The sequence below is a fragment of the Cervus canadensis genome, chromosome 4 (genome assembly GCF_019320065.1).
Source record: "Cervus canadensis isolate Bull #8, Minnesota chromosome 4, ASM1932006v1, whole genome shotgun sequence".
Taxonomy (NCBI): domain Eukaryota; kingdom Metazoa; phylum Chordata; class Mammalia; order Artiodactyla; family Cervidae; genus Cervus; species Cervus canadensis.
Genome location: NC_057389.1, coordinates 98,092,651 through 98,115,862, shown reverse-complemented (window position 1 = coordinate 98,115,862; position 23,212 = coordinate 98,092,651). Strand labels below are relative to the sequence as shown.

Sequence of the window (23,212 nt, the reverse complement as noted above, 5' to 3'; positions counted from 1 at the left end):
AGGAGATGGCATTCAAACTGTTGTGCACCTATTGAAATAATATATTGAGTACTTTGCTTATTCTTGATAGATTTGAGATACTACCTAAATTTACACTAAATTAGATACACTAAATTAGATAACACACTAAATTTATATATGTATATAAAATGTTTACATATAACATGTTCAGATACATATACATACACACTTGAGCTTATTTTTCTGACTTCTGTTCTGTTGCTCTATTTCTACTGTAGTACCACTCTATTTTATTTGTTTTAAAATTTAGTTACTTTATAAAGAACATCCCCACCTCCTTTGGTTACTATACTATTCGTATACATTTATCCTTAGGGTCAAATTTTATTAACTATTATCAAGTTCAGCAGAAACTGTTAAAAAATATGCAGTTTTGATTTGGGTTCACTAACTATATCAATTTGAGGAAGATTACCATGTTTACAATATTCTTCCTATTGAGTAAAAAAAAATTACCCTTCCTTTTATTCAGATCTTTCATTATGGCTTTTGTTAACTTTCATCATAAGGATCTTGCTTATTCCTAGTAAGTGTATTCTGAGGCGTTTCAATTTTTGTTGCTATTGTGATTGTGATTTAACCAGAGTTGTGACTTGGTTAAAAAAAATTAAGACACTGGGTTGCTGAGAATTATATCTGAAAACATTGTGCTACTGTGGTGTCTAAAACTTCATCACTATTGTATCTTCTTTATAAAGTATATTTTCATTATTAAAATATTCCTACTTATTCCATTTGATGTTTGGCCTTTTTAAAGAATAACAGTATCAAAAAACTCTGTGTTTTATATTTGAGGAAACCTCTGCATGAAGGAGATAAACCTAGGAAGCTGCTTATTTCAAATACCATGATTTACCATGAGCTTAATGTAGTGCTGGGGAGAAAAAAACCCATAATAAGTGGAAAGGAGAAAGGGAGAAAACATCTTAAGAGATTAGCATCAAATACATTTTATGATTGATACAGTTAAGTTTCACTTTAGCTTTTTAAAATGGCTTTCTATACTAATCTACCCAGGGTTCCATAGTATGCTTCATAGTAGGGACAAGCTCTGTGGCCTGTGGCAGGAGTGGAGGAGTAGTTTCTGCACTTAAGGGAATGAGAAGAATCTAGGAAGGTAGAGAAGACCAACATATAAACCCATCAGAGTCTAAATTTGGGCTTTTAATTTTGCCTTATTATTAACTTATTGAAAGTAGGTTAATTTTTTGGAAAGATAATATTATATTTATTATTGCTTTTTAATGCATTGTTTTTTTTAAATGTATTTTATTATTGTTTTATGTTTGGGCTGCACTGGGTCTTTGTGGCTGCACGCGGCTTTCTCTAGTTGTGGTGAGCAGTCTGCTGTTTAGCTGGGGGGCGTGGGCTTCTCATTACAGTGGCTTCTTGTTGCAGAGCACAGGCTCTAGGGCACGCAGACTTCAGTAGTTGCAGTGCCTGGGCTCAGTAGATAACAGCTTGTGGGCTTAGATGCTCCACGGCATGTAGAATCTTTCTGGACCAAGGATTGAACCTGTGTACCCTGCATTGATCAGTGGATTCTTAACCACTGGACCACCAGGGAAGCCCAGAAAGAAGGCATCATATTTATGATCTATTACCTTTTTCACAAAGGGGCTTATATTTTATTTCCACATATATTCTACCTTATCTGTTATTGATATGGTCTCCTCCCTTTTTTTTGTTTGCTTTTGCCTGCTATATCTTGTCTGTGTGTGTGTGTGCTCAGCCGCTCAGTCATGTCTGACTCTGTTACCCTATGGACTGTAGCCCACCAGGCTCCTCTGTCCATAGGATTCTCTAAGCAAGAATACTGGAGTCGGTTGCCATTTCCTCCTCCAGGGGATCTTCCCGATCCACAGGTTGAACCTGCATCTCCTGTGTCTCCTGCATTGCAGGCAGATTCTTTACCAATGAGCCACCATGTCTTTTCTCTAGCATCCCCACTTTTTAAAACTTTTTGGTTTGTGTTTTATGTGTGTCTCTTATATGTATATATGTGTTAGATGCTCAGTTGCGACTGACTCTTTGCAGCCCCATGGACTATAGCCCGCCAGGCTCCTCTGTCCATGTAATTTTCCAGGGCCTCTTGTATGTGCCATATAATTGTAATTTAAGCCAATTTTACTGCTTTTCTCTTTTAACAGATAAAGCCAGCCCATTTACATTTGTTGTTATACATGTATTGAGTCTTTCTTTTGTTATTTAATGATTTATCATTATTATGCTTTGTTTCTTCCCTTTTCTTTAGAACATTTTTCAAACTGATGATTTTTCTCATTTCTTTTTTTCCTTTCATAAAATGGAATTTCTGCCATATATTTATATACTACTAGTAGCTACTTTTGGTGATAGAGGATAAGATGGTTGGATGGTATCACTGATTCAGCGGACATGAACTTGGGCAAACTCTGGGAGACGGTGAAGGACAGGGAAGCCAGGCGTGTTACAGTCCATGGGGTTGCAAAGAGTCCAACATGACTTGGTGACTGAACAACAAATAGCTACTTTTACTTTTCTTGACAATGTTTGTCAATAATTTTTAACATGTTTTTGTTATTTTGATATGTTGATTTAAAAGTACTAGGAGAAAATAAATAATGAGGTAGAAAGAAATATAGTAAACTCTGTGCCTCAGGGTTGACACTTTTTCTAGAGTTCTAAGCCAGTAGGATGTAAAATATCCAAATTGCTTGGAAATTGGCTTCATTCCATCTCTGAACTTGTCAGTCCTTTTCTCTCTTTTACTTACACACATATTACAGTGCTCTCTGTCCTTAAATGCAACCTTTTCCATTGCTTTATTTCCACAACTTATTCCTTATTTCTTTTCATACAGTCTTATTACTCATCTTCACAAAAAGTTTGAAGTAATTTCATCTGGCTGCTTCTGATTCCTCATCTTCCATTCATTCTTTTATCCACTGTAAGCTGACTTCTTCCTTCATCATTCTTCTGAAATTAGCTCATTTTCAAATCAGACATTCTTTTCAACCATCATGCTATCCAACCTACCTGACTTCTGATAGTGTTGACTAGCCCCTCTTCCTTGAAACCCTTTTTCCCCCAAGTTTCAGTCCTGAGTCTGCTTCCATCTCCCTTTCTGTCTTTCTCTCACTCTTGTGCTTGCTGAGTTGCTGGGATCTTTTCTTGGCCTTCTCACAACATGAGGAGTTGGATGGCCTTGGGTTCAAGCTGTATGATCTTGAATGTACTAACCTTTTTGATCCTCAGGTTCCTCGTCTGTAAAATGATGACTTTAATTCTATCACTTTGGCAGTTGTCCTTTGGGTTAAATGAGCTGAGGCATATGAATCTCCTCTTGGTAAAAAAAATGAGTACAAGGTGAGTTATCATTTAGTGTAACTGCCACTCAGTTAGTGTTCCCTCCTTGTATTAGTTAGGGTTCTCCAGAGAAAGAGAACTAATAGGATATATGTAGATATACAGAGAGGTTATGATGAGTTGGCTCACACAGTTATGGAGGATGAAGCGTTCCCATGATCTTCCATCTGCACTGCAGAGGGCCCAGGAAAGCCAGTGCTGCAGTCCCACTCCTAACCAAGAGGTGTGAGATCCAGTGACTGATGGTCTAAGTCCTGGTCTGAGTCTGAGCTGGTCTGAGCTCAAGAACTAAGAGAGCTATGTTTAAGGGCTGGAGAAGATGGCTATCTCAGCTCAAGCAGAGAGAACAAATTCACCTTTCTTCAGCCTTTTTGTTCTGTGTGGGCCCTCAGTGGATTGGATGCTGCCCTTCCACCTTTTTTGTTACCCAATCTACCTATGCAAATGGGAGCACTCTCACAGAAATACCCAGAAATAATGCTTTACCAACTCTCCGATCATACCTTAGCCCAGTTGACATGTGAAATTAACCATCACACTCATCAAACATAGTGATTTCTTACAGTTTTACTTCCTCGTCTAAGAGATGGAAAACAAGGCCCAAATGGGCTTATAAGTTTGAAATGCCATTTTCAAGTCAAGCTGGGTGTTTTGTTGGTTGTCTCACAGACCAGCCACATTCTAGATTTATCCTATTTACACATGCTTTCCCCCCATTAACTGGAGTTTCCACCCAGTTATTGTAAAGCCTAAAATTCCATGTGCTGTCTCTACAGCTTTGAACCTTAGGGAGCTCCAGAGACCTAGCTGTGAGTTCCCCTGCTCTCACTGGATATGCTCCCACCTAGTGGGAAAGGCTCCCCACGCAGCTGGCTCCCGTCATTCTGGCCAGGTACACTTGTACTAATCCTCAACCTAATGGTTTTTTATCTTCCTAACAGCTCGAAAATGTTTTAACAAGCCAATCACATCTTCCCATGGTAGCCAAGGGCCACATCGCCCTGTCAGTACAAAGCCTGCCTCCCACAGCCCATGCAGGCTCGCTGTTTCTGAATACAACCACCACATGGTCTTGCATGGTGTGGAGTGTCCTCCCCCAGGTTGTGAGAATATGTGACTAATAAATGCTGTCTATCTCTTCTGTCCAGTGCTGTGTGTCATGTATTTGGTCATCCTGTGCTATTTAGGGTGGGGAATCCGTCCTTTCCTCAGTGAGGTGAATAGGATACAATCAGAATACCATCTACTCTTCTCCACTGCTAATCTAGAGCAGCCTTCAATGTCTTTCCCTATTACTCCTTATGTCTGTCCCTGATTGTTTTATAATGATGTCTGTTTTTATTGCAGAGGTGGTTTCTTTTGGAAGATAACATTTTCTCCCACAGATCTCTTTATCCTATCCCATCTAATGCTGCTTGTTTTTTGTTATTTTTCTTTTACTTCCCTCAGAGGGTGTTATTGGCATAATTCTTTTTTAAGCAGGAATTTATAGTTTCAGGATTCAAGGATGTGTCTGTGGACTTCACCTGGGAGGAGTGGGTCCATCTAGATTCTTCTCAGAGGAAACTGTATGGGAAAGTGATGCTGAGAAACTATAGGACTTCACTGGGTAAGGACTTCTTGTAACTCAAAACCTACATATTACCATCTTTCCTACCACTGACAGCTTGTACAGCCTCTGGAATTTTTGAATTTGTACTTGAAATCCTGATACTACAGGACATTATTTTAGGGTAGTTCCTTATTGTCCTCTCAAGATGAAAGGTCTTTTCTGTAGAGAATGGAAAAATGGGAACTCTCAGGAGCCACACACTCTGAGAAGTCCTGAAGGGGAAGGGATAAGACATGCTGGGAGTGATTTTTATGCTCAGTTCAGAACGCAAATGTAGTGTTTTTCTTCCTGAGCAGGACATCAGCTTTCCAAACCAAATGTGATTTCTCAGCAGGATTGAGAACTGAACCTGATGACAAAAGAACATTCTGGGCGCATCTCCCCAGGTAAGGATCAGGTTGCAAAGACTTGTTTTATGAGTGTCACCTTGGGGAGAAACGACTTCAGAGGTCCTTGAGTCTCATGAGACCTGTGCCATTTGGTGTGTGTTGCGTCATTGAGTGATGTGTTACAAATACCTTCTCTAGTATGTAACTTTTTTTTTGTCTTCTGATACTTGGGACCAATTTAGTCTTCCAATGTTTATTCTCCCATTTGATTTTTATGCTCCCCCCTTGTTCTCCTACTTTTATTATTTCAAACATTTCTTGAACCTCTAGTTTCCAAATTTTTTATTTTCTGTGTGTCAGTTTCCTTTCTATAGTTTTGTCTCTCTGGACTTTGTCTAACCGTGTGAATATATAACCCTATGTCCTCTGTGTTGTTTACTGGGTAGCACTTGTTGGTACTTCACATTTGACAGGATAGGTCTTCTTTGAGGTTACTTGGTGGTGTGTGTGTTTTACAGGTGGACCCTGCTTGGGTTTCCACTTTTTCTCTTCTTCTGTGTAACTGGGTCAGATTAGAAGGATAAAGTCCAGTTCATGCACATCTCTTGCTTTCACAGTAAAGCCTCCTGCCCGTAGGCCTTTGATCTTTTGGTTCACTGTTGATCTCTGCTCTGGTAATTTTGATCAGCCTGACAAATGGATTCTCAGACTGTAGTTTCCTGTCCTCTGCCTCTCATTGCTTCCAGGCCATTTTGTCTGGGATAAGAAATGGGATCAGTGAAAACAAAGTCTGAGCGGTTACAAGGCCTTCCCTCATGCCCCATTTCAAGCAGTTCAACAGATTCTCCCCTACCTGCCTCTGCCACTAGTTCTTATATTCAAGGAATGGGTGTTTAGGAAAGGGTAGGCCCTTTAGGATTCTCTTCCCTAAACAGAGTGAGAAAATCAGGCTCCTTGGGCAGAAGGGAGGAGCTTTGAGACTGTGCCATCCTCCCTTGAGAGTTTAAGTTTCAAGTATGTTCTGATACTTTATCTTCCTGATAAGTATGTACCCTAAGGGTAGTTTATATACATTAATTTACTTAGTCCTTATGAGATTATTTGCATCCTCATTTTATATCTGTGAAACTCAGATTCAGAGAAACAAGTAAGTACTTAAGAGGCTAAGTGTTAACAGCCAGTGTTTAAACCCAAGTTTGTTTGCCTCCATGGTAAACAATCTTTTCACTATATCACACTATTATGTTTTATGAAGATTTAATATCAGAATTATAGGCAGCCTGCAGGAGAGAAGAAACTGCTGGTAAATGTGCCATGGCTTTTTGATCTGCCTCTCCTAATCCCAACTTGTCTGTATATCTTCCTTTAGTTCCATCTTCCTTATTTAGCCTTGTCCAGCAGTCAGTGACTTCAGTATCTGTCCCTCCTGCATAGGCTCACTCTTTCCTCTGCTTACCCTGCTTCTAGTTCCCCTGTTATTTATGGGTGGCTCACTGTTCTTTCCCTCCCTTCCAATTCTCTTCCTAACTATAGGGACATCCTTGGATGCTCTCAAATGTGCCATATAGTTATTCTCAGTTGCATTCTCTCATTCCCATCTTATACAGTTTTCAATCTCCTAGTATAGAAACAATTTTGAATTTTTATTTTTTTCAGACTGGAAGACCAAGACTTGAAACAAAAGAGTCAATTACGAAGCCCAAGTTACTGAAGATTTATCTTATGGGGTAATAATGGAAAGGGAAGGTCTCTGGCATTCTTCTTTACGGGAAACCTGGGAACCTGATAATTGGTTAGAGGGGCAACAGGAAAACCAGGATAGACATCTGGGCCAAGTGCACATTACCCATAAGGAAACCCTCACTGAGCGAAGGACATGTGGAGGTAATGAACTTGAAAGATGTTCCAGTCAGGGTTCAATCATTGATATACAACAAACTATTCCTATGGGGAAAAGTCCTCACAATTGGAATTCACATGGAAAAGACAGTAAACAAAATGCTGAATTAATTAAAACTCAAAGAATGTTTGCAGGAGAGAAAGTCTATGAATGTAATGAGTGTGGGAAAACCTTCAGCCAGAGTTCATCTCTTCTTAAGCACCAGAGAATTCATACGGGGGAGAAACCCTATAAGTGTAATGTATGTGAGAAACACTTCATTGAACGTTCCTCACTTACTGTACATCAAAGAATTCACACTGGAGAGAAACCCTACAAATGTAATGAATGTGGGAAAACCTTCAGTCAGAGCATGAACCTTACTGTTCATCAAAGAACTCATACTGGAGAGAAACCATATCAATGTAAACAGTGTGGAAAAGCTTTCCGCAAGAATTCATCCCTTATTCAACATGAAAGGATTCATACTGGAGAGAAACCCTACAAATGTAATGAATGTGGTAAAGCTTTTACCCAAAGTATGAATCTCACAGTGCATCAAAGAACTCATACAGGAGAAAAACCCTATGAATGTAATGAATGTGGAAAAGCCTTCAGTCAAAGTATGCATCTTACTGTACATCAGAGAAGTCATACTGGAGAAAAACCCTATGAGTGTAGTGAATGTGGAAAAGCCTTTAGTAAGAGCTCAGCTCTTACCCTGCATCAGCGAAATCATACTGGAGAAAAACCCTACAAATGTAACAAATGTGGGAAATCATTTAGCCAAAGTACATACCTTATAGAGCATCAGAGACTTCATTCTGGAGTAAAACCTTTTGAATGTAATCAGTGTGGGAAAGCTTTCAGTAAGAATTCATCTCTTACTCAACATCGGAGAATTCATACTGGAGAGAAACCTTATGAGTGTATGGTATGTGGAAAACATTTCACTGGGCGATCATCCCTTACTGTACATCAGGTTATTCATACTGGAGAGAAGCCTTATGAATGCAGTGAATGTGGAAAGGCCTTCAGCCAGAGTGCATACCTTATTGAGCATCAAAGAATTCATACTGGTGAGAAGCCCTATGAATGCGATCAGTGTGGAAAAGCCTTCATTAAGAATTCATCCCTTATAGTGCACCAGAGAACTCATACAGGAGAGAAACCCTATCAGTGTAATGAATGTGGAAAAGCCTTCAGTCGGAGTACAAATCTTACACGGCATCAGAGAACTCATACGTGAGGAAAACATGGGACCCTTCATCATGATTAACTCTTCAGTGGTAATCAGATAAGTCTTGTAATATAGAAACCTAATAAATGTAATGATTCCAGTAATTTTTTAGTTGAAGTATAATATACCATGTCAGAAAATACAGACCACTGCAGAGAAACCACATAAAAGTGGAGAGAAATCTTGATTCAGAAAGTAAAACTTACTTTATACCAGAAGGTTTAAATAACTAATGTTCTAAGCAGTGAGGATTCATGCTGAAGATAAGTTCTATTGTATTATACTGCAGATTCTCCTTTGGACATCAGAGACTTCACACTGGAGAGAAAATGTGAGAGTGCTTAACTGGACAGCCCAAAGACCTGGTATGTAGTCCTGATCTGCTACTAACTTGGACAAGGCACTTACTTTCACCAGGTCCCAGTGTCCTGATTTGGTAAATGAGGGATTTTTAGATTTAGAAGGCTCCAAGAGTGCTATAAGCTCTAAAATGCTACAATCCCATAAATATAATGAATGCTTGAAAATCCTTGATTTTTCACCATCTTATATATGTTTTCTAGATGCTCCTATGTCAAAATTTTGTACCTCTACCAACTTCTATGATCATTCCATGTCCTCCCCTACACCCTTTTATTTCCTCCTCTGAAATACTGGCTGGTTGCTACCAGATGACAGAATAATTGTACAGATCTGAATACAATAGCATGCTGTTTTAATTCTCCACTAACAGTCATTAAACTATTGTTAATAAGCTAATTATTTAGAAAATAATATAACAAATATAGTCTTAGAGTACACAGGATTCAAACACATCTTTGGATTGTACTCTTAACTATCAAAGTGGAAAGGAGAGGAAGCTAAACACTGACAGACATGAAAATCTGTTATTATTAATCTGTTATTAATGAAAATTTTGTTATTAACAAAATCTTTGCAACTTATATTCAAAACAGTCATAGGGAGAGATTTTATAGGTCTATAGTTATGAGACTAGTTAAAGCAATTTCACTTGTAGGTGATAAATATGATTAGGAAATCAAACTGAAAAAGATAGTCTTTGTTTTCCTAGGGCTAAACTAAGAAACTAGCAGTGGGATGGGAGAGAAAAGGAAGAATTCAAGCAATGATAAGGCAGAATCTAGGTAATCAATTAAGTGTGAGCACTCAGATTTATTTAGGTGGATGGCTGCCATAATTAACACAAAAAGTTGACTAACTTTGGGGGGCAATGATGAGTTTGGTCTGGGGGCATTTTATGAGTGAGCAGTATCCAAATGAAGATTCCTGATAGGCAGTTGAATAAGTAGAAGGGTGGTGACAAAAGGGTATTCTGGGAGTACTGTCTTTAAATGCAGTAAGTGGAAGGCTAAACTAAGGAGCTTCACTGGTAGCTCAGCTGCTAAAGAATCTGCCTGCAATGAGGGAAACTTGAGTTTAATCTCTGGGTTGGAAAGATCCCCTGGAGGAGGGCATGGCAACCCACTTCAGTATTCTTGCCTGGAGAATCCCCATGGACTGAGGAGCCTGGTGGGCTATAGTCCATGGGGTCATAAAGAGTCAGACATGACTTAGCACACACAAGTGGGAGATGTCAAATTAGTAAAATCTGAGGAGAAAAAACAGGCAAAAAAAAAAGAAATGAAAAACAGAAAAATCAGAAGGTGGTGGCATAGAAGTAAAAGAATTTTAGCATAGGGATAGATTTTCAAATGCTACAATAAGGTAAAAATAGAAAATGGCCTTTGGTTTTTTATAATCTCTGTAACTTTTAGTGTGTTGAAGAGTGAGTTAAAGGTTGAAAAGGACTTAATAGCTTGATTGACAAAGGAGAGATTTAGGAAGGGTAACTAGAGGGAGACTGGTTGAGAAAGGGAAAGCTTTTGGCTACAAATAACAGAAAGCCCAAATAACAATGGCTTGCAAGCAAACAGGGATTTATTTTTCTCCCATAACTAATCTGGAGGTGGTTGGCATTGTTCCAAAGGCAAAATAATTCAGTGCCTTGAGTGTTATGACTTTTTCATCATGTCACAGGACAGCTCCCATAGTTCACATAAAATATCTGCATTCAAAGCAGGAAGAAAGGGGGTGGGTAACACCAGCAACATCTGTGCCTTTTATCAGAAAAGGTTTTCCCAGAAGCCCTCAGCAAACTTCTGATTACATCTCATTGACCATAGCTGCTGTGTTGCATGGAGGCTAGGAGCAAAGGAGTCTGAAAAAAAAAATTTTAGCTCTTCCAGCCTCTATAGTGGAGTTTAGGCAAGCAAAGGGGGGATTGAGAAAGGTGTTGATTTAGCCAACAAATAATCTGCCAGGAGCATTTGTATGATTTAAGGCAGAAGAATTGAGCGTGTTTATCACTGCATGGGAGAGTCTGAAAGTGAAGAGAGGAGGGAACGTGCAGTTCAAAGTGGGGAAATCAGATCTAGGGCAGAGGCAGAGGCCACAGGGATCTTTTTCAACAGGAGGAAGGAAACTTTCCACTGGGAGAGGGGTGATCAAGAAACAGTGGGTACAGAAGATATTTCTGGATAGCAATGGAGGAGGTTTCCCATGGATTCTTGAGTGTTTAGAACTACAGCATTTTGATCTCTGTGGGCTACAGGACCTCTACAGAGTTTTTTTAAAAAAAAGGCAAGGACTAAGGGAATGAAACACTGAATTAATTATAACCTCAGAAACTTAGATTTTAAATGTCTCTCCCTTACACCAGCTTCTTCCTTTCCCTTCATATATTTGTTTTTCTTGTTTCCCACCTGATCTCAAGAGATAGAAATGAAGGGGAAGAAGGAAGCAGAGAGATAGGCAGAAAATAGATGAAAAATGAAAAAGTAGCAAAATTAAAGGCTCAAAGGGAGACAGAGGACAAGGAGGAGAGAAGTATGTACTGAAGCCTATAAGATGGATGTGATAACCCAAAATTGGTAAAATATTAACCCTTAGAGGGAGCAGCAGGAGAAATGGGTCAAATAAATGAAGGTTTCACTTTTTCAGGAGTTTTGGAAGCTTTGGGTCCTCATATGTCAGTGCTCAGCCATCCTGGGCAACAAGGAGAGGAAACTTCTGCACCTTTCTTCTACCAGCAGGGGCAGGATTCCTGGTCCCTAGACATGAGACCTTGGACAAGGCACTTAATATATCGCTATCTGTTTTCTTATTTGTTAACAGTGCAGACCTTATAGCTTTGGATTACATTCAGTACTAATGTAAAATGCTTAGTGCCCAACCCATACTTAGTGCTAAATAAATACTCTATTATCATTTTCATATATATGAACAATATTCAAACTTATTAGCATGGCATCCAGAGCCCTTAATTATCTCAATTATCTTGGGCTGTCAAAGCAAATGCCTTGTAGGAAGGTTATATAATTGTAGGAGGCTCTCTCCTCCTTCTATTACCCCACTGCTGTAATAGCCTTCTAACTGCTTTCCCTATATTAGCTCTAGCCCTACCACAGCCTTTTCTCCCCAAAGCAGACCAGTGATTCTGTCAAAATGTATTCAGCCACACCACTCTTTGCTCAAACCCCTTTGATGGTTTCCTATAACATGAAGAACAATCCAAACTTTTTACCATGGCCTTCAAGCCCTCTAGTCCCTTCTAATCTACTCTCCCACTCTCCCTTGTTGACTGTGCCCTCTCCTGTCATAGTGGCCTTGTTAAACCACAGACTAACCAAGCACGCTTCCATCTCTGGTCAGCATTTCTGTTCTCTTCGCAAATATTCACATGTTTTCCTTCCTTACTACCTTCCGATCTCTGCTCAAATGTTACCTCCTCAAAGAGAACTCCAAATGCTACTTAAAATAATCCCCACTTCCCCACCCAGTCACAGTCTAAACCTAACAGCCTAAGTGTGTCATCAGTTCAGTTGCCCAGTAGTGACTGACTCTGTGACCCCAGGGACTGCAGCATGCCAGCCTTCCCTGTCCATCACCAACTCCTGGGGCTTGCTCAAACTCATGTCCATCGAGTCGGTGATGCCATCCAACCACCTCATCCTCTGTCGTCCCCTTCTCCTCCTGTCTTCAATCTTTCCCAGCATCAGGGTCTTTTCCAATGAATGAGTTCTCCGCATCAGGTGGCCAAAGTATTGGAGCTTCGGCTTCAGCATCGGTCCTTCGGTGTATCATCACTACCTAATAAAATATTTTGTTTACTGAGTACTACCTCTAGTAGAATTCAACCTGCGACAGTGCTGTTGTTCAGTCGCTCAGCCGTGTCTCTTTGCTACCCCACGTACTGCAGCATGCCATGCTTTCAGTATTTCTCCAGCCCTTGGAACAGTGCCTGACCCAAGCAGACACTCCAAAGGTGTCTACAGAATGAAATCGTCAATAAAAACTAAAACAGAACGCCACAAGTAAACACTGCTTCTAAGATGTGGCCAACAGTTCCCTAGCTGACAAATCTCAGGTCCCATTATTGGCGCTTTTTTTTTTCTTTTTTCGGGTGGGGCGGGGGGTGGTGCGGGGAGGGGCATAAACTTAAAACCCTTTCATGTTTACTTCCCGAGCTCCCAGAAAATACATATTCAAAGACAACTAAGTATCTCCAGTTGGAGATCTGGAGATCTCCAGATCTATACTTTATCTCATCCTTGCCCGCCTCCGCAAAATACTGTCCACAAAAATAAATACCACCTCTCTAAACAGCAGCCGATTGTACAATACAAACTCCTTGGCATCCAGGCTAAGCCGTGGAGAACCGAACTTATTCTACCTCGTGGACGTTTCTCGCACCATGCCCCCTGTCCTGTGGTCACCACTCTGGTCCCAGCCAGCATCCGCTGAGTCCTGAACTCCCAGGGCAGCCTCCTCAGTCATGCGCCCGCATCCCACTCATCGCCCGGACCCCGCTCCGGCCCAAACACCAGAACCCACTGTTAGCATCCGTAGCGTTCCCGTGGCCGAAGCACGGCCCCGCTGCCTTCTCTAGTCAGCGCGCGGTCCTCCCCTCGGGCGCGCTTCTTTTCGACTGAGAACTTGAGGCGCGTCCCGGTTCCGCGCTCCTCGTCGGATCAGGCGACGCTCCCCCGGCATGACCTCCCGTATCCCTTTGTCAACTTCTCGCTGGCCTCTGTCTTCTTCATGCTGACCAGAAGGGAACCAAATCCGCACGTGGGGATCAGAGCGTGGGGGCGTTACCTGCCTGGGGAACCGTGACGACCAGACGAGCCCCTGGGACATGTAGTTTGGCGGGGTTGGAGTGGGGACCCTACCTGCGCAGGCGCGCAATGTCACTTTCCCCGCCCGGCGCGGAGGCCGGCGCTTGCCGCCGCTACGCCTTCTGGGAAGTGGAGTCTGCGAAGCAGAAGCGCCGCAGCTCCCGGACCTGTGAGAATCCGGCTGAGCAGGTCCCTCGGCAACGCGCAAGCGCAGTTCCGACCCGGACTGCAGACCAGCTCATTGTGTTCTGCCTGCGATGTGGCGGTGCGGATCTCACCGCAGGCAGAGGCTCCTCGAAGGGCAACCCAGCGGTGACTAGGCACGGCGGCCAAAGCCGTATCGGGAGAGCGGGAGCAGCCTTGGGGTGGTGGAGCCTGGTGGGAAGGGCGGTTGAAAACCGAGTCGGTCTGGGTCGTGGTCCGTTCTGAAGGGCGCTGATCTGACGCCCCAAACTTCCCTGGATGTATGGCCAAGGTTAGATTCCAAAGACAAAAAGGCCAAGTGTGGGCTCTCGGGTTTAGGGTCCGAATCCGCGGGTGCATGTAGAGAAAGATGCCGTCAGGGTCGCTGGCTTGTGATTCGGAACCAACTCCGGTAATCCGGTTTACGCTCGGTGGTAGATGCTCCCGGTGCGGTTCGGAGCCCTGTATCTTGAGTTCGCTGAGGCCGGGTCTGCAGCAGCGCAACCACTGCAGCAGCTACCCGAGGGACCTAGCTGAGAGGCAGAGGGCCGGTGGGTGGGATGTACGCTTAAAATTCGTCGCGTCCAACACCCCCACCCGACCCCCACGTATACACTGCATCTCGCCCACCTTTTCACTCCAGGTCACCCCAAACCGCGTCCCAGAGAAGGCGAGGCCTGAGGTTAGAGAATGGCGTAGCCTGAGAGACGTCTCGACAGTGAAGATGCAGCCTTCTTAGCTTCTTTTCTGAGGAAAAAGAAGACCCTCCTCCCCTGCTTTCTCTACTCCCCTCCCAGGATTAGGCAGGTGTCCAGGCAGGAGTCACACTTTTCTTGAGATCTCTCAGCTAATTTAAGGGCAAAAGGCCAGAGGGTGTGTAAAAAGTGTGAGATCAGGCTGGAGGATGCTTTTTTCCTAGGAAAAGTCACAGTATTTAAGATACAGAAGGAAAGATATGGAGAATTTGACTCAGATTGCTAGGGGGAAATTGATGGGGGATAATGGGAGTAGCAGCAAGATGAGCTATTTATTGCCTTTACAGTGGAGGCCGGCAGAAATATCCCCGAAGAGGAGAGAGGATTGGGAGCAAATAGGGACTAAGAATTCACTGTTTGAGGTATTGGAGGATTCCCAGGGTGTGAATGCTCAAAGCCCCCCACTGCTGTGTGATATCTTTTGACCCAGTCCTCTCCTCATAAACAGTAGGTGTTTCCAGCCTGAGGATTTCCACTCTGCTTGTCTCTAAAAAGGCTCATCTGAGAAGAAGGAATGGCAGTCAGGGGCCTGCCCACCATGGTCCAGGTGAGTGAGGGGTCACTGTGGGCTTCCCCCTCTAAATTGCCTTAGATTTGAATGTAATGGTTGAAGAGGGTGGACATGTTTCTTTCCCCTGACCAGAAGCTTTTCTCCCAGTCCAGTCTCACTCAGGAGGCTGACCCACTTGCTGCTTTTCCCATGCTTTCTGCCCCATGCTGGGTTCATTCTGGTGGTTGTCAGAGCTCAGGAACTTGCTAAAGGTCATATAAATGACGCAACTGTATGTGAAACCCAGATTGGTCCAGAGTGGAAACCTGCCCTCTTTCCACTAGCAACTAAAATTAAGGGTCTAAAGTGGTAAAGGCAATGCCTAACAGTGATAGAAGAGTGAGATTGGAGTGCTTTCTTAGGAAGGTAGGATTTACTGGACACTTTTTTTTCCAATGGTATTTGGCTTTTTACTTCAGAGGAATGTTGGTTACCAGTGAATCTTTCAAATGGTATGTTTTCAATTTCAATAAATTATTAGAAAACTTTGAGCAGTGCTAGCTTTTTTCGAATAAGGATATGGACTCTACTTTGAAGGAGACAGCATTCATTTGAGTGTATAAATTCTGATGAATTTGTTCTAATTTATTGACATGTGAATCTGTCCAGGGCAGGAATCTGTGGCAGAAATCACTGACGGGTTGAGCAGCTGATTGAAAGTACTGTGTCATCCCAGTCCCAGCTTACTGGTTGTTCACCCTTCTCCTTGATTTCTAGCTCGTCCTTTAGAGCCCATCTCAGGCACTGGTTTTCCTTTGAAACCTTTCTTCACGGTGCCAGTCCACTGTGATATTTCCCTTCCCTAGCCTTTTCCTCAAATTCATTGTTGGTGTCACACAATTGTCTTGGGTTTACAAGCTGCTGTACTTTTGGTTGCCTTTCAAAAGACCTATGTTAGGGGTGTAAAATGTGCCAAATATTATGTTCCATGCCTGTGATACAAAGGTGAACAACAGTCCTGACAGATTGGTTAATGGGTTCAGTCAAACAGGTGTTCTTTGGTTCAGCCTACTTTGTGGAAGGCTCTGGGTGCAGGTAACCCAACTCAGACTAAGCAAAAGCAGGCCTTTATTGGGAGGATACTGGGTATCACCCAAAGTCAAGGCAAAAATGCAACTGTACTTCAGCTATGCAGGGAAGGTCTAGAATAACCTGAAAGTCCTTTCTCTTGGACCCTTCGCTTTCTTCGCTGGGCCTCTACTTAACTCTTCTTTCTCAGTGCACACTAGCTCCCTTGGCCTCTTGTCCAGAGTTTCCACAGAAGGGATGAGTTGTGATCAGAGGGAATAAGGTCACATTGTTCAGAAGGACTTTTCATGGGAATGGTATGTGTGTATTGAGGGTGAGCAGGTGAACAGCTGAAGGAAAACAGGAATTGCTGAGTAACATATATTGTGGGTGCTGGGTACATGGGCCATGTTCTAGAAGACATGATGGCAAGACAAGGGAGAAGAAGAAATGGTCCATAGCTTCTTGGAGTTAATAGTGCAGTGGGGGAAATAGAAAGTAAACCAAAACTTAGTAAAGTGAGGCAGTGCTTGAATGACCCTGCTCAGATGATACGGGAACAGCTGAGGAGGGGTGCTGAAGGCGTAATTTTGAAGCCAGGACCTGGGTATGATTGGTCATAGGGGTGCAGACACAGGCAGGGCTGTGGCAGTTTGTTGGAGATGGGAGAAAATATTTTGGACACAATGAACAGCTACTGTGAAGTCCCAGTGCTGAGGAAGAGTATCTTTTCCACAAGGTCTTTTTCTTCAGAGTGGGAAACAAAGTCTGATAAAAGCTTAGAGACCCTGAGGAAATGCTTCCCTTCTCACAGAAGACCAGCCTGCTCTGTGCTAACAGTCCCGCAGGTCTCAGCCAGCTCCTCATCAAGCCTTTCCCAGAGAGCCACATAAGGGAGAAGCCCTCAGTCAACAGGGATGGGTTTGCCCTTACAGGAATCGGTGACCTTCAAGGATGTGGCCGTGCTTTTCACCCGGGATGAGTGGGCGCAGCTGAGTCCTGCTCAGAGGGCCCTGTACAGGGATGTCATGCTCGAGAACTACAGCAACCTGGTGTCCCTGGGTAAGTGGGGGCCTCTGGAGGCTCATCTTCACGTTGGGAGGTTTCTTTGGAATCCTTGAACTGGTTCCATGAGCAGTTTGGACTGGGAGTGAGCTGTTCTAAGCATGTTATGTCAGTGCCCCTCCTCTGTGTCCTGGGCACAGGGCTCTTTGGAGTCTAAGTGCAGATGTCTCAAAGGTGACTAGAAGTCAAATCCTCCCTCCCTTCTAGTAGGAAGAAGGACAGGAACAGATTGGCTTTGTCACCCCTGAACCTTCTTTTCCTCCTCCTGGGAACTCTTCTCTACCCTGGGCTCCTATCACGTCAGCTTTTCCAGGAAGTTCCAGGTCTCATCCTTGCAGTGATTTTATATCTGGGATGAACAGATACGGCCCTTTTTTTTTTCCCTCCCTCAAAAACAGGACTCTTAGGACCCAAACCAGATATGTTTTCGCAGTTGGGAAAAGGGGAAGCGTGGATGCCAGAGGACTCCTTGGGAGGCTTCTGTCTTGGTAAGCATCCTGCATGTGGGAGGCACTGGGAGCGACTCAGCATGTGCACCGGGCCTGTGGACTGAGACACGAGCATCTTTTCCCTTCACATTCACCTAAATGCTTTGTTGCCACATTTGTCCCCTTGTGCATTTGGCACTCCTTTCTTGTGGCAGCTTGTGCCTCTCTGGACCATCCTTTCTGTGGGTTTTCTCCTCTCTCTGTTCGGCATAGGTGGGCAGCTCTGTGCCACGCACGGTGCTTGCTTGTCCTGTTGTCCCCTGAGCACCTGGCCATGCAGTCTCTGTCAGACTCGTCCAGTAAGGAGGGAGAGCACTGGGTCTTACACAGCTGAGCAGCTTCTGGTCCCCCGGGCCAGTCACTGTGTGCCCACTGAGGCAGCTCTTCCAGACAAACATTGCAGATTTCTCCCACCACCTTCACGTTTGTTCATCCACATGTACCCGCACCAGCTTTATTATTCTGCACCTTCTGCCGGTGCTGCGCGGGGCTGTAAGTACCGTACACACGTAGCCAGATTTATTGCATGTTTTGTTTTGCTCATACCCAGCAAGGTGCTTGGCACCTAGTAAGTGGCAAAGACTTATCGCCTAGGGATACAGAGAACACGCTAGTTTAGTGGTTGTTATTTGCTTTGAAGAACCCATCGGATCTGGCAGCTCAAGAGCAGGAGCAGGGGGGCCTCTCCCCAAATCTAGAGAGCTATTGCCTTATTCAAGACATTACAACATTTTCACTTTCTGCCAGTTTTGCCAACTGCAAAATATTTTTAAAAACCTTTTGTTATTGATTTTTCACAGGAACCCAATGAAGTAGGGAGGACTTTGTATCCTACAGTAAATAACTTTACCTAGAATGTCTAGGATCTAATCTGTTATAGAATTTAAATGTCTTAACTCCAAAACTCAGTTATCAAAATCTTTTAACTTGCCTCAGTAGTGTTCGGAGTTTGTGTGCTTATTACAGCCAAACTAAGGCACTTTTGGTATTTCACTCTGTATTATATAAGCAGTGTTATAACAGAAAAAGATGGGATGGGAATTAAAAGAAATTAATCCACTGTCCGAGTACTCTGGCATAATAACATCATTTATTCTTTTAATTCTTCCATTATTCGTCATTGACACAAATTCTTTATTGTACTTCTGTGGGATGATTGTGAAACTGAGGAGGACTTTTATGCCTAGAAGGGATTTTAGAGTCAGTTGTCAGTAATGACATGAAAATCCAGGGAATGATGATTCAGCCCTTCCCAGATGCATTTCGCAAACCTCTGCTCCAGCACCACTTGTTTCTGAATTTCCTGGACACCCCAAACCATGAGCTGATTCATGAAGGATGATTAGTGGTCAGCCAGTCAGACACAGAAAGAAATCTTGTTTTATATCTCCCAATATAGTTTTGGGGTTTGTTTGTTTGTTTGTTTTTTGCACCACGAGGCTTGTGTGATCTTAGTTCCCTGACCAAGGATCAAACCCAGGCTCCTGGCAATGGAAGTGCAGAGACCCAACGACTGGACCACCAGGGAATTACCCCCAAAAAGTTCCTTCAATTTCCTGTTAAAGTTATATTTTTGTTTTTTAATATAACCTCTTTCCTTTTGTTTTTCAACTGCAAATTGCTGTTATAAAAAAGTGGTAGTTGTTTCCAAATATTTATTCCCCTCATGTCCCTCTCCAATTCTTATTCTTCTTATTCAATGAATCATTTTTAGTTTTAGGTTTTCTTCTTTCTGTTTCACTTCTTAATTACTGGCTGGGACTTAAAAGACCATATAGAACAATGATAATAGGTTTATCTATGATTTTTCAAGGGAGAGGATCTAGAACTTTTCTGTTGTTGCATCAGTCACTCTTGGTTTAGACAGACACTAAATTTTCTTCATAGTAAGAAAAAGTCCTTCTGGTAGCTTTCCTTTAAAATTTTTCTCTTCTCTGGGCTGTGAGCTAGTACACACAGGGAGCTGACTTTTGAGCCCTTGTGGTGATCTCTGAAGATGTGTTAGCTGCCCCATTTCAACCTTAACAACTTGTAAGGCAAAGATGATTAACTCTACTTACAGGAAAACAAGCTTCTGTGTGGTTAACTAATTTTAACATATGCAAGGCAAGATGAAGGTTAAACCAGCATGACCCTCAAACTGTGTGATTTTCCACCCTTCTCCAAAATAGTTTTACTTATACAGAAATTGTTCGCTAAGTAAACCTGAGGAAAACTGCCTCATCCCTTAATTTAAGTAGTTTGCTAGTAACTTTTTACATTTTTTCCTTATTTATTAATCTCTTTATATCTTCTGTTTCTTTTTGTTATATCAATTGCACATTTTGCCCTTTAGCTTTAAATTATCTTTTTTTGAGCTATGAAATGTATTCATTTACAACTGTGCATGATATTCATCTATAATTTTAACATTTTATATTATATCCTCTTTCATTTTTATCTGCTTTTTTTTTCTCTAAAATTTGTTGAGATATTTTGTAGAGAATTAGCTCTTATTTCTCTTTCATACTATTATTTTAACACTTAGCATTATGATTTCCTTTTTTTTAACTTCAGACAGATGTATTTTGATACTGTAACCCTGTCTACAGAACAGAACATGTACTATTTTGAACAGTGTGAAGAATAGGTAAACAGCCTCCCCACTCCATGAAAGTGAAAGTTGCTCAGTCGTGTCCAACTTCTTTCGACCCCGTGGACTATAGTCCATGGAATTCTCCAGGCCAGAATACTGGAGTGGGTAGCCTTTCCCTTCTCCAGGGGAATCTTCCCAACCCAGGGATCAAACCCAGGTCTCCCGCATTGTGGGCAGATTCTTTACCAGCTGAGCCACAAGGAAAGCCCAAAAATACTGGTGTATTTTGAACAGTCTGAAGAATAGGCAAACAGCCCCCACATTCCATGGTCCAGAAACAGAACACAGCTCCACCTGTGAAGTTTGATATGTCCTCCTCATCAAATCTTCCTCCTTTCATACCAGAGAGCCCCTAGCTTGAGTTTTACATTAGCTCCAGCACTGGCTCTTTATGCCCTTCACCACATTTATCCATCCATGCATGCATGCCAAGTCACTTCAGTCGTGTCCAACTCTGCAAAACCATGGACTATAGCCTGCCAGGCTCCTCTGTCCATGGGATTCTCCAGGCAAGAGTACTGGAGTGGGTTGCCACTTCATGCTCCAGGGGATCTTCCCGACCCAGGGATCGAACCTGCATCTCTTGTGTTTCCTGCTTTGGCAGGAGGATTCTTTTCCACTGGTGCCACCTGGGAAGCCCACATTTATCCATAGCTCTGAGTAATATTGTTTAGCTTTGCATGCTTTAAAGCTTGATATATATATTACACTATAGATACTTTTCCACAGCTTGCTTTTTTTTTTTTTTTAAATAACTTTTTGGCCAAGCCATGTGATATGGAGATCTTAGTTCTCCCACCAGGGCTCAAACCCCAGCCACCTGCATTGGAAGCTCAAAGTCTTAACCACTGGACCTCCAGGGAAGTCTCACAGCTTGCATTTTAAAAATCCTTGTTGAGATGTGTAGCTTTGATACCTCTTGACACTTGATACTTCTTCAATGGCTATACCTTAAATCTGTTTTGCTGACAGACTGTAGGTTGTTTCCAGACTTTTTGCTGCTTTTTGAATACTGCTGACCTGGATATTCTTGTACATGCTTCCTAAAATGTATGGGCCTTGTTTGGGAGTTTCTTTAGGTGTATATTCATAGGTGTAGAAATACTGGGTTTAAGAGTATATACTTTTTCAGCTCTCCTAGATGGTTCCAGATTGCTGATTAAATTAATTGGTCCTAATTATACTAATAGTTGATGCAAGTTCCTGTTACTCAAGTATAATTTCTCAGAATTCCTGAGAAGTGTTATCTCATTATGATTTTAATTGGTGCTTCCTTGTTTCCTAGTGGAATTGAACATCTTTTCATATGTTGATTATTTGTGTTTTGTGAAATATTCATATTTTTCCTCCATTTTTCTGTTACAGTTTGTCTTACTTGCTTATAGGAGATATTCAGGAATCTAATACTTTATCAGTTAACAGTGTGCCAGTCTATAGCTTATCTTTTCTCTTTCTTTACTGGCTGAAGTTCTTAATCAGTCTTCGTCTTAATGATCTTTATTTTAACGTTTTCTGTGTCCTTTTAAAATGATCCTTTCTACCCTTATATCCATGAGAGAAAGACTTGATCACATTTGCTCTTGTATTTCAGCTCACCAGGTCCCATTATGTATTTGTTGAATCAAAGCGTAATTGTTTTCTAATAATATTTACTTTTGTCTTTTTTTTCTGTATAAATCTTATCAAAGTTTCCCTTTTTAAATAAATTTAATAAAGAAATGTTTAACTTTATTGATGCTTTCTATTTTATCTTTATTTCATTAAATTGTGCTCTTCATTAGTTCTTTCCTTTGACTTTTTTGGAGTTTATTCTGTTCTTTTTCTTTATTTTCAGTATTAAATTTCATCACAATAATACATTTAGCTTAATGAAATTACAGTGTTCATTATGAAAACTGATGGCCTCTTGTCCCTGTTTATCCCTGTTCTCTCCTCTTTAGAAATAACCGTTTTCTCTCCTGTTAGCAGATTATTTGGTGTATTTGCTTCCATGTCTTCAAGGAATGTGTTTATATTGCTACCTATTGACCTCAATTTTAGGTATTATTTACTGAATTCCTTCTCTAAAAAGTGAGGACTAAACTCACTTCCCCAACTACGCATCTTACTACCTTTTCCATTCCTTGTCCTCCCAGTATAGTGTGTTTTTGGTCAGAGAAATAGTCAGTGATGACATTCTGAAGCGCTGTTCCCAGCTGACGCATGTAGTAATTCTGACTTTTGCCTTTGCTTTCCTAAGCAGTCTTTCATGGGGTTCATTTAGTTTAATTTAATCTCAGACCTTCTCTCATCTGCATCTCTTCTCAAGAATTTTAGGTCAGCGGTCATCCTAACAATTTCATTTTCCTGGAAAATTCTCTTGAAGCAATCTGACCTGCTCTGTTCCAGCAGGTCCTTAGCTGTTATCCTCCTACAAATCCCATCTTTCCTGGCCCACATGTCCCACGTCATCCTTTTCCTTGGCTTCTCTCTTCCTTTTGTGGCACATGTCTTCCAGTAGCTTCCAAAGAAAGGATGCACGGGAATAAGCTTTTGGTAACCTAGCCTCTGTCAATGTCTTTTTTTCTCCCATAACACTGGTAAAATTCAGCACTGGACGTCTTTTTTTCTTCAGAATTCTGAAGACATTGCTCTAGTATTTTCTAGTCTTCAGTCTGGTATTGAGAAATCCAAAATCATTCAGGTTCTTCATCGTGTGTGATCCATTTTTCCTCTCTGAAAGCTTGCAGGATCCCCGCATTTACTCCAGTGTTTCTCAGTGATGGACCCTGTTATGGTCCTATACTTGGATCCATTAAGCACTGGCAAGCCTTCCATCTGAATTTCTGCCCTGTGGATCTAGGACATTTTCTTCTAGTATTTTTTAATTTCCATCTTTAGCTTTATCTATTTTCTCTTGATGGTATGCCTGATTCTTCCTGG

General features: G+C 42.0%; 3 protein-coding genes across 10 annotated transcripts in view; 2 read left to right on the top strand and 1 right to left on the bottom strand.

The window, feature by feature from the left end:
- LOC122440963 overlaps positions 1 to 14,410 on the bottom strand; it is a 64,354-nt gene extending 49,944 nt beyond the window's left edge. Inside the window, exons 1-2 of the mRNA XM_043467610.1 lie at positions 14,387 to 14,410; positions 13,661 to 14,305 (exon numbers count right to left, since the gene is read on the bottom strand). Of these exons, the coding sequence (XP_043323545.1) occupies positions 13,679 to 14,305; positions 14,387 to 14,410 (651 nt within the window). The 3' untranslated portion in view covers positions 13,661 to 13,678. The remainder of the gene's footprint in view (positions 1 to 13,660; positions 14,306 to 14,386) is intronic.
- Positions 5,300 to 23,212, top strand: part of ZNF454 (zinc finger protein 454) — a 29,235-nt gene continuing 11,322 nt past the window's right edge. The window contains exons 1-7 of one of the 7 annotated variants that reach the window (XM_043467046.1): positions 5,300 to 5,367; positions 6,967 to 7,037; positions 8,719 to 8,794; positions 14,433 to 14,592; positions 14,996 to 15,091; positions 17,038 to 17,164; positions 17,566 to 17,655. In XM_043467046.1, the coding sequence (XP_043322981.1) occupies positions 15,059 to 15,091; positions 17,038 to 17,164; positions 17,566 to 17,655 (250 nt within the window). In that variant the 5' untranslated portion in view covers positions 5,300 to 5,367; positions 6,967 to 7,037; positions 8,719 to 8,794; positions 14,433 to 14,592; positions 14,996 to 15,058. The other 6 variants (XM_043467045.1, XM_043467051.1, XM_043467049.1 and 3 more) reach the window with 6 other exon arrangements.
- On the top strand, positions 7,031 to 12,421 carry ZFP2 (ZFP2 zinc finger protein). 2 transcript variants are annotated; one of them, XR_006269131.1, is made up of 3 exons: positions 7,031 to 8,478; positions 8,719 to 8,794; positions 11,430 to 12,421. XR_006269131.1 is itself a non-coding variant. In XM_043467053.1 (2 exons), exon 1 carries the CDS (start codon positions 7,044 to 7,046, stop codon positions 8,436 to 8,438), a length of 1,395 nt encoding a protein of 464 aa, XP_043322988.1. In that variant the 5' UTR covers positions 7,031 to 7,043; the 3' UTR covers positions 8,439 to 8,478; positions 8,719 to 9,234. The 2 variants fall into 2 exon arrangements, 1 of the variants encoding a protein (XP_043322988.1); XM_043467053.1 differs by lacking the exon at positions 11,430 to 12,421 and having other exon boundaries at positions 8,719 to 9,234.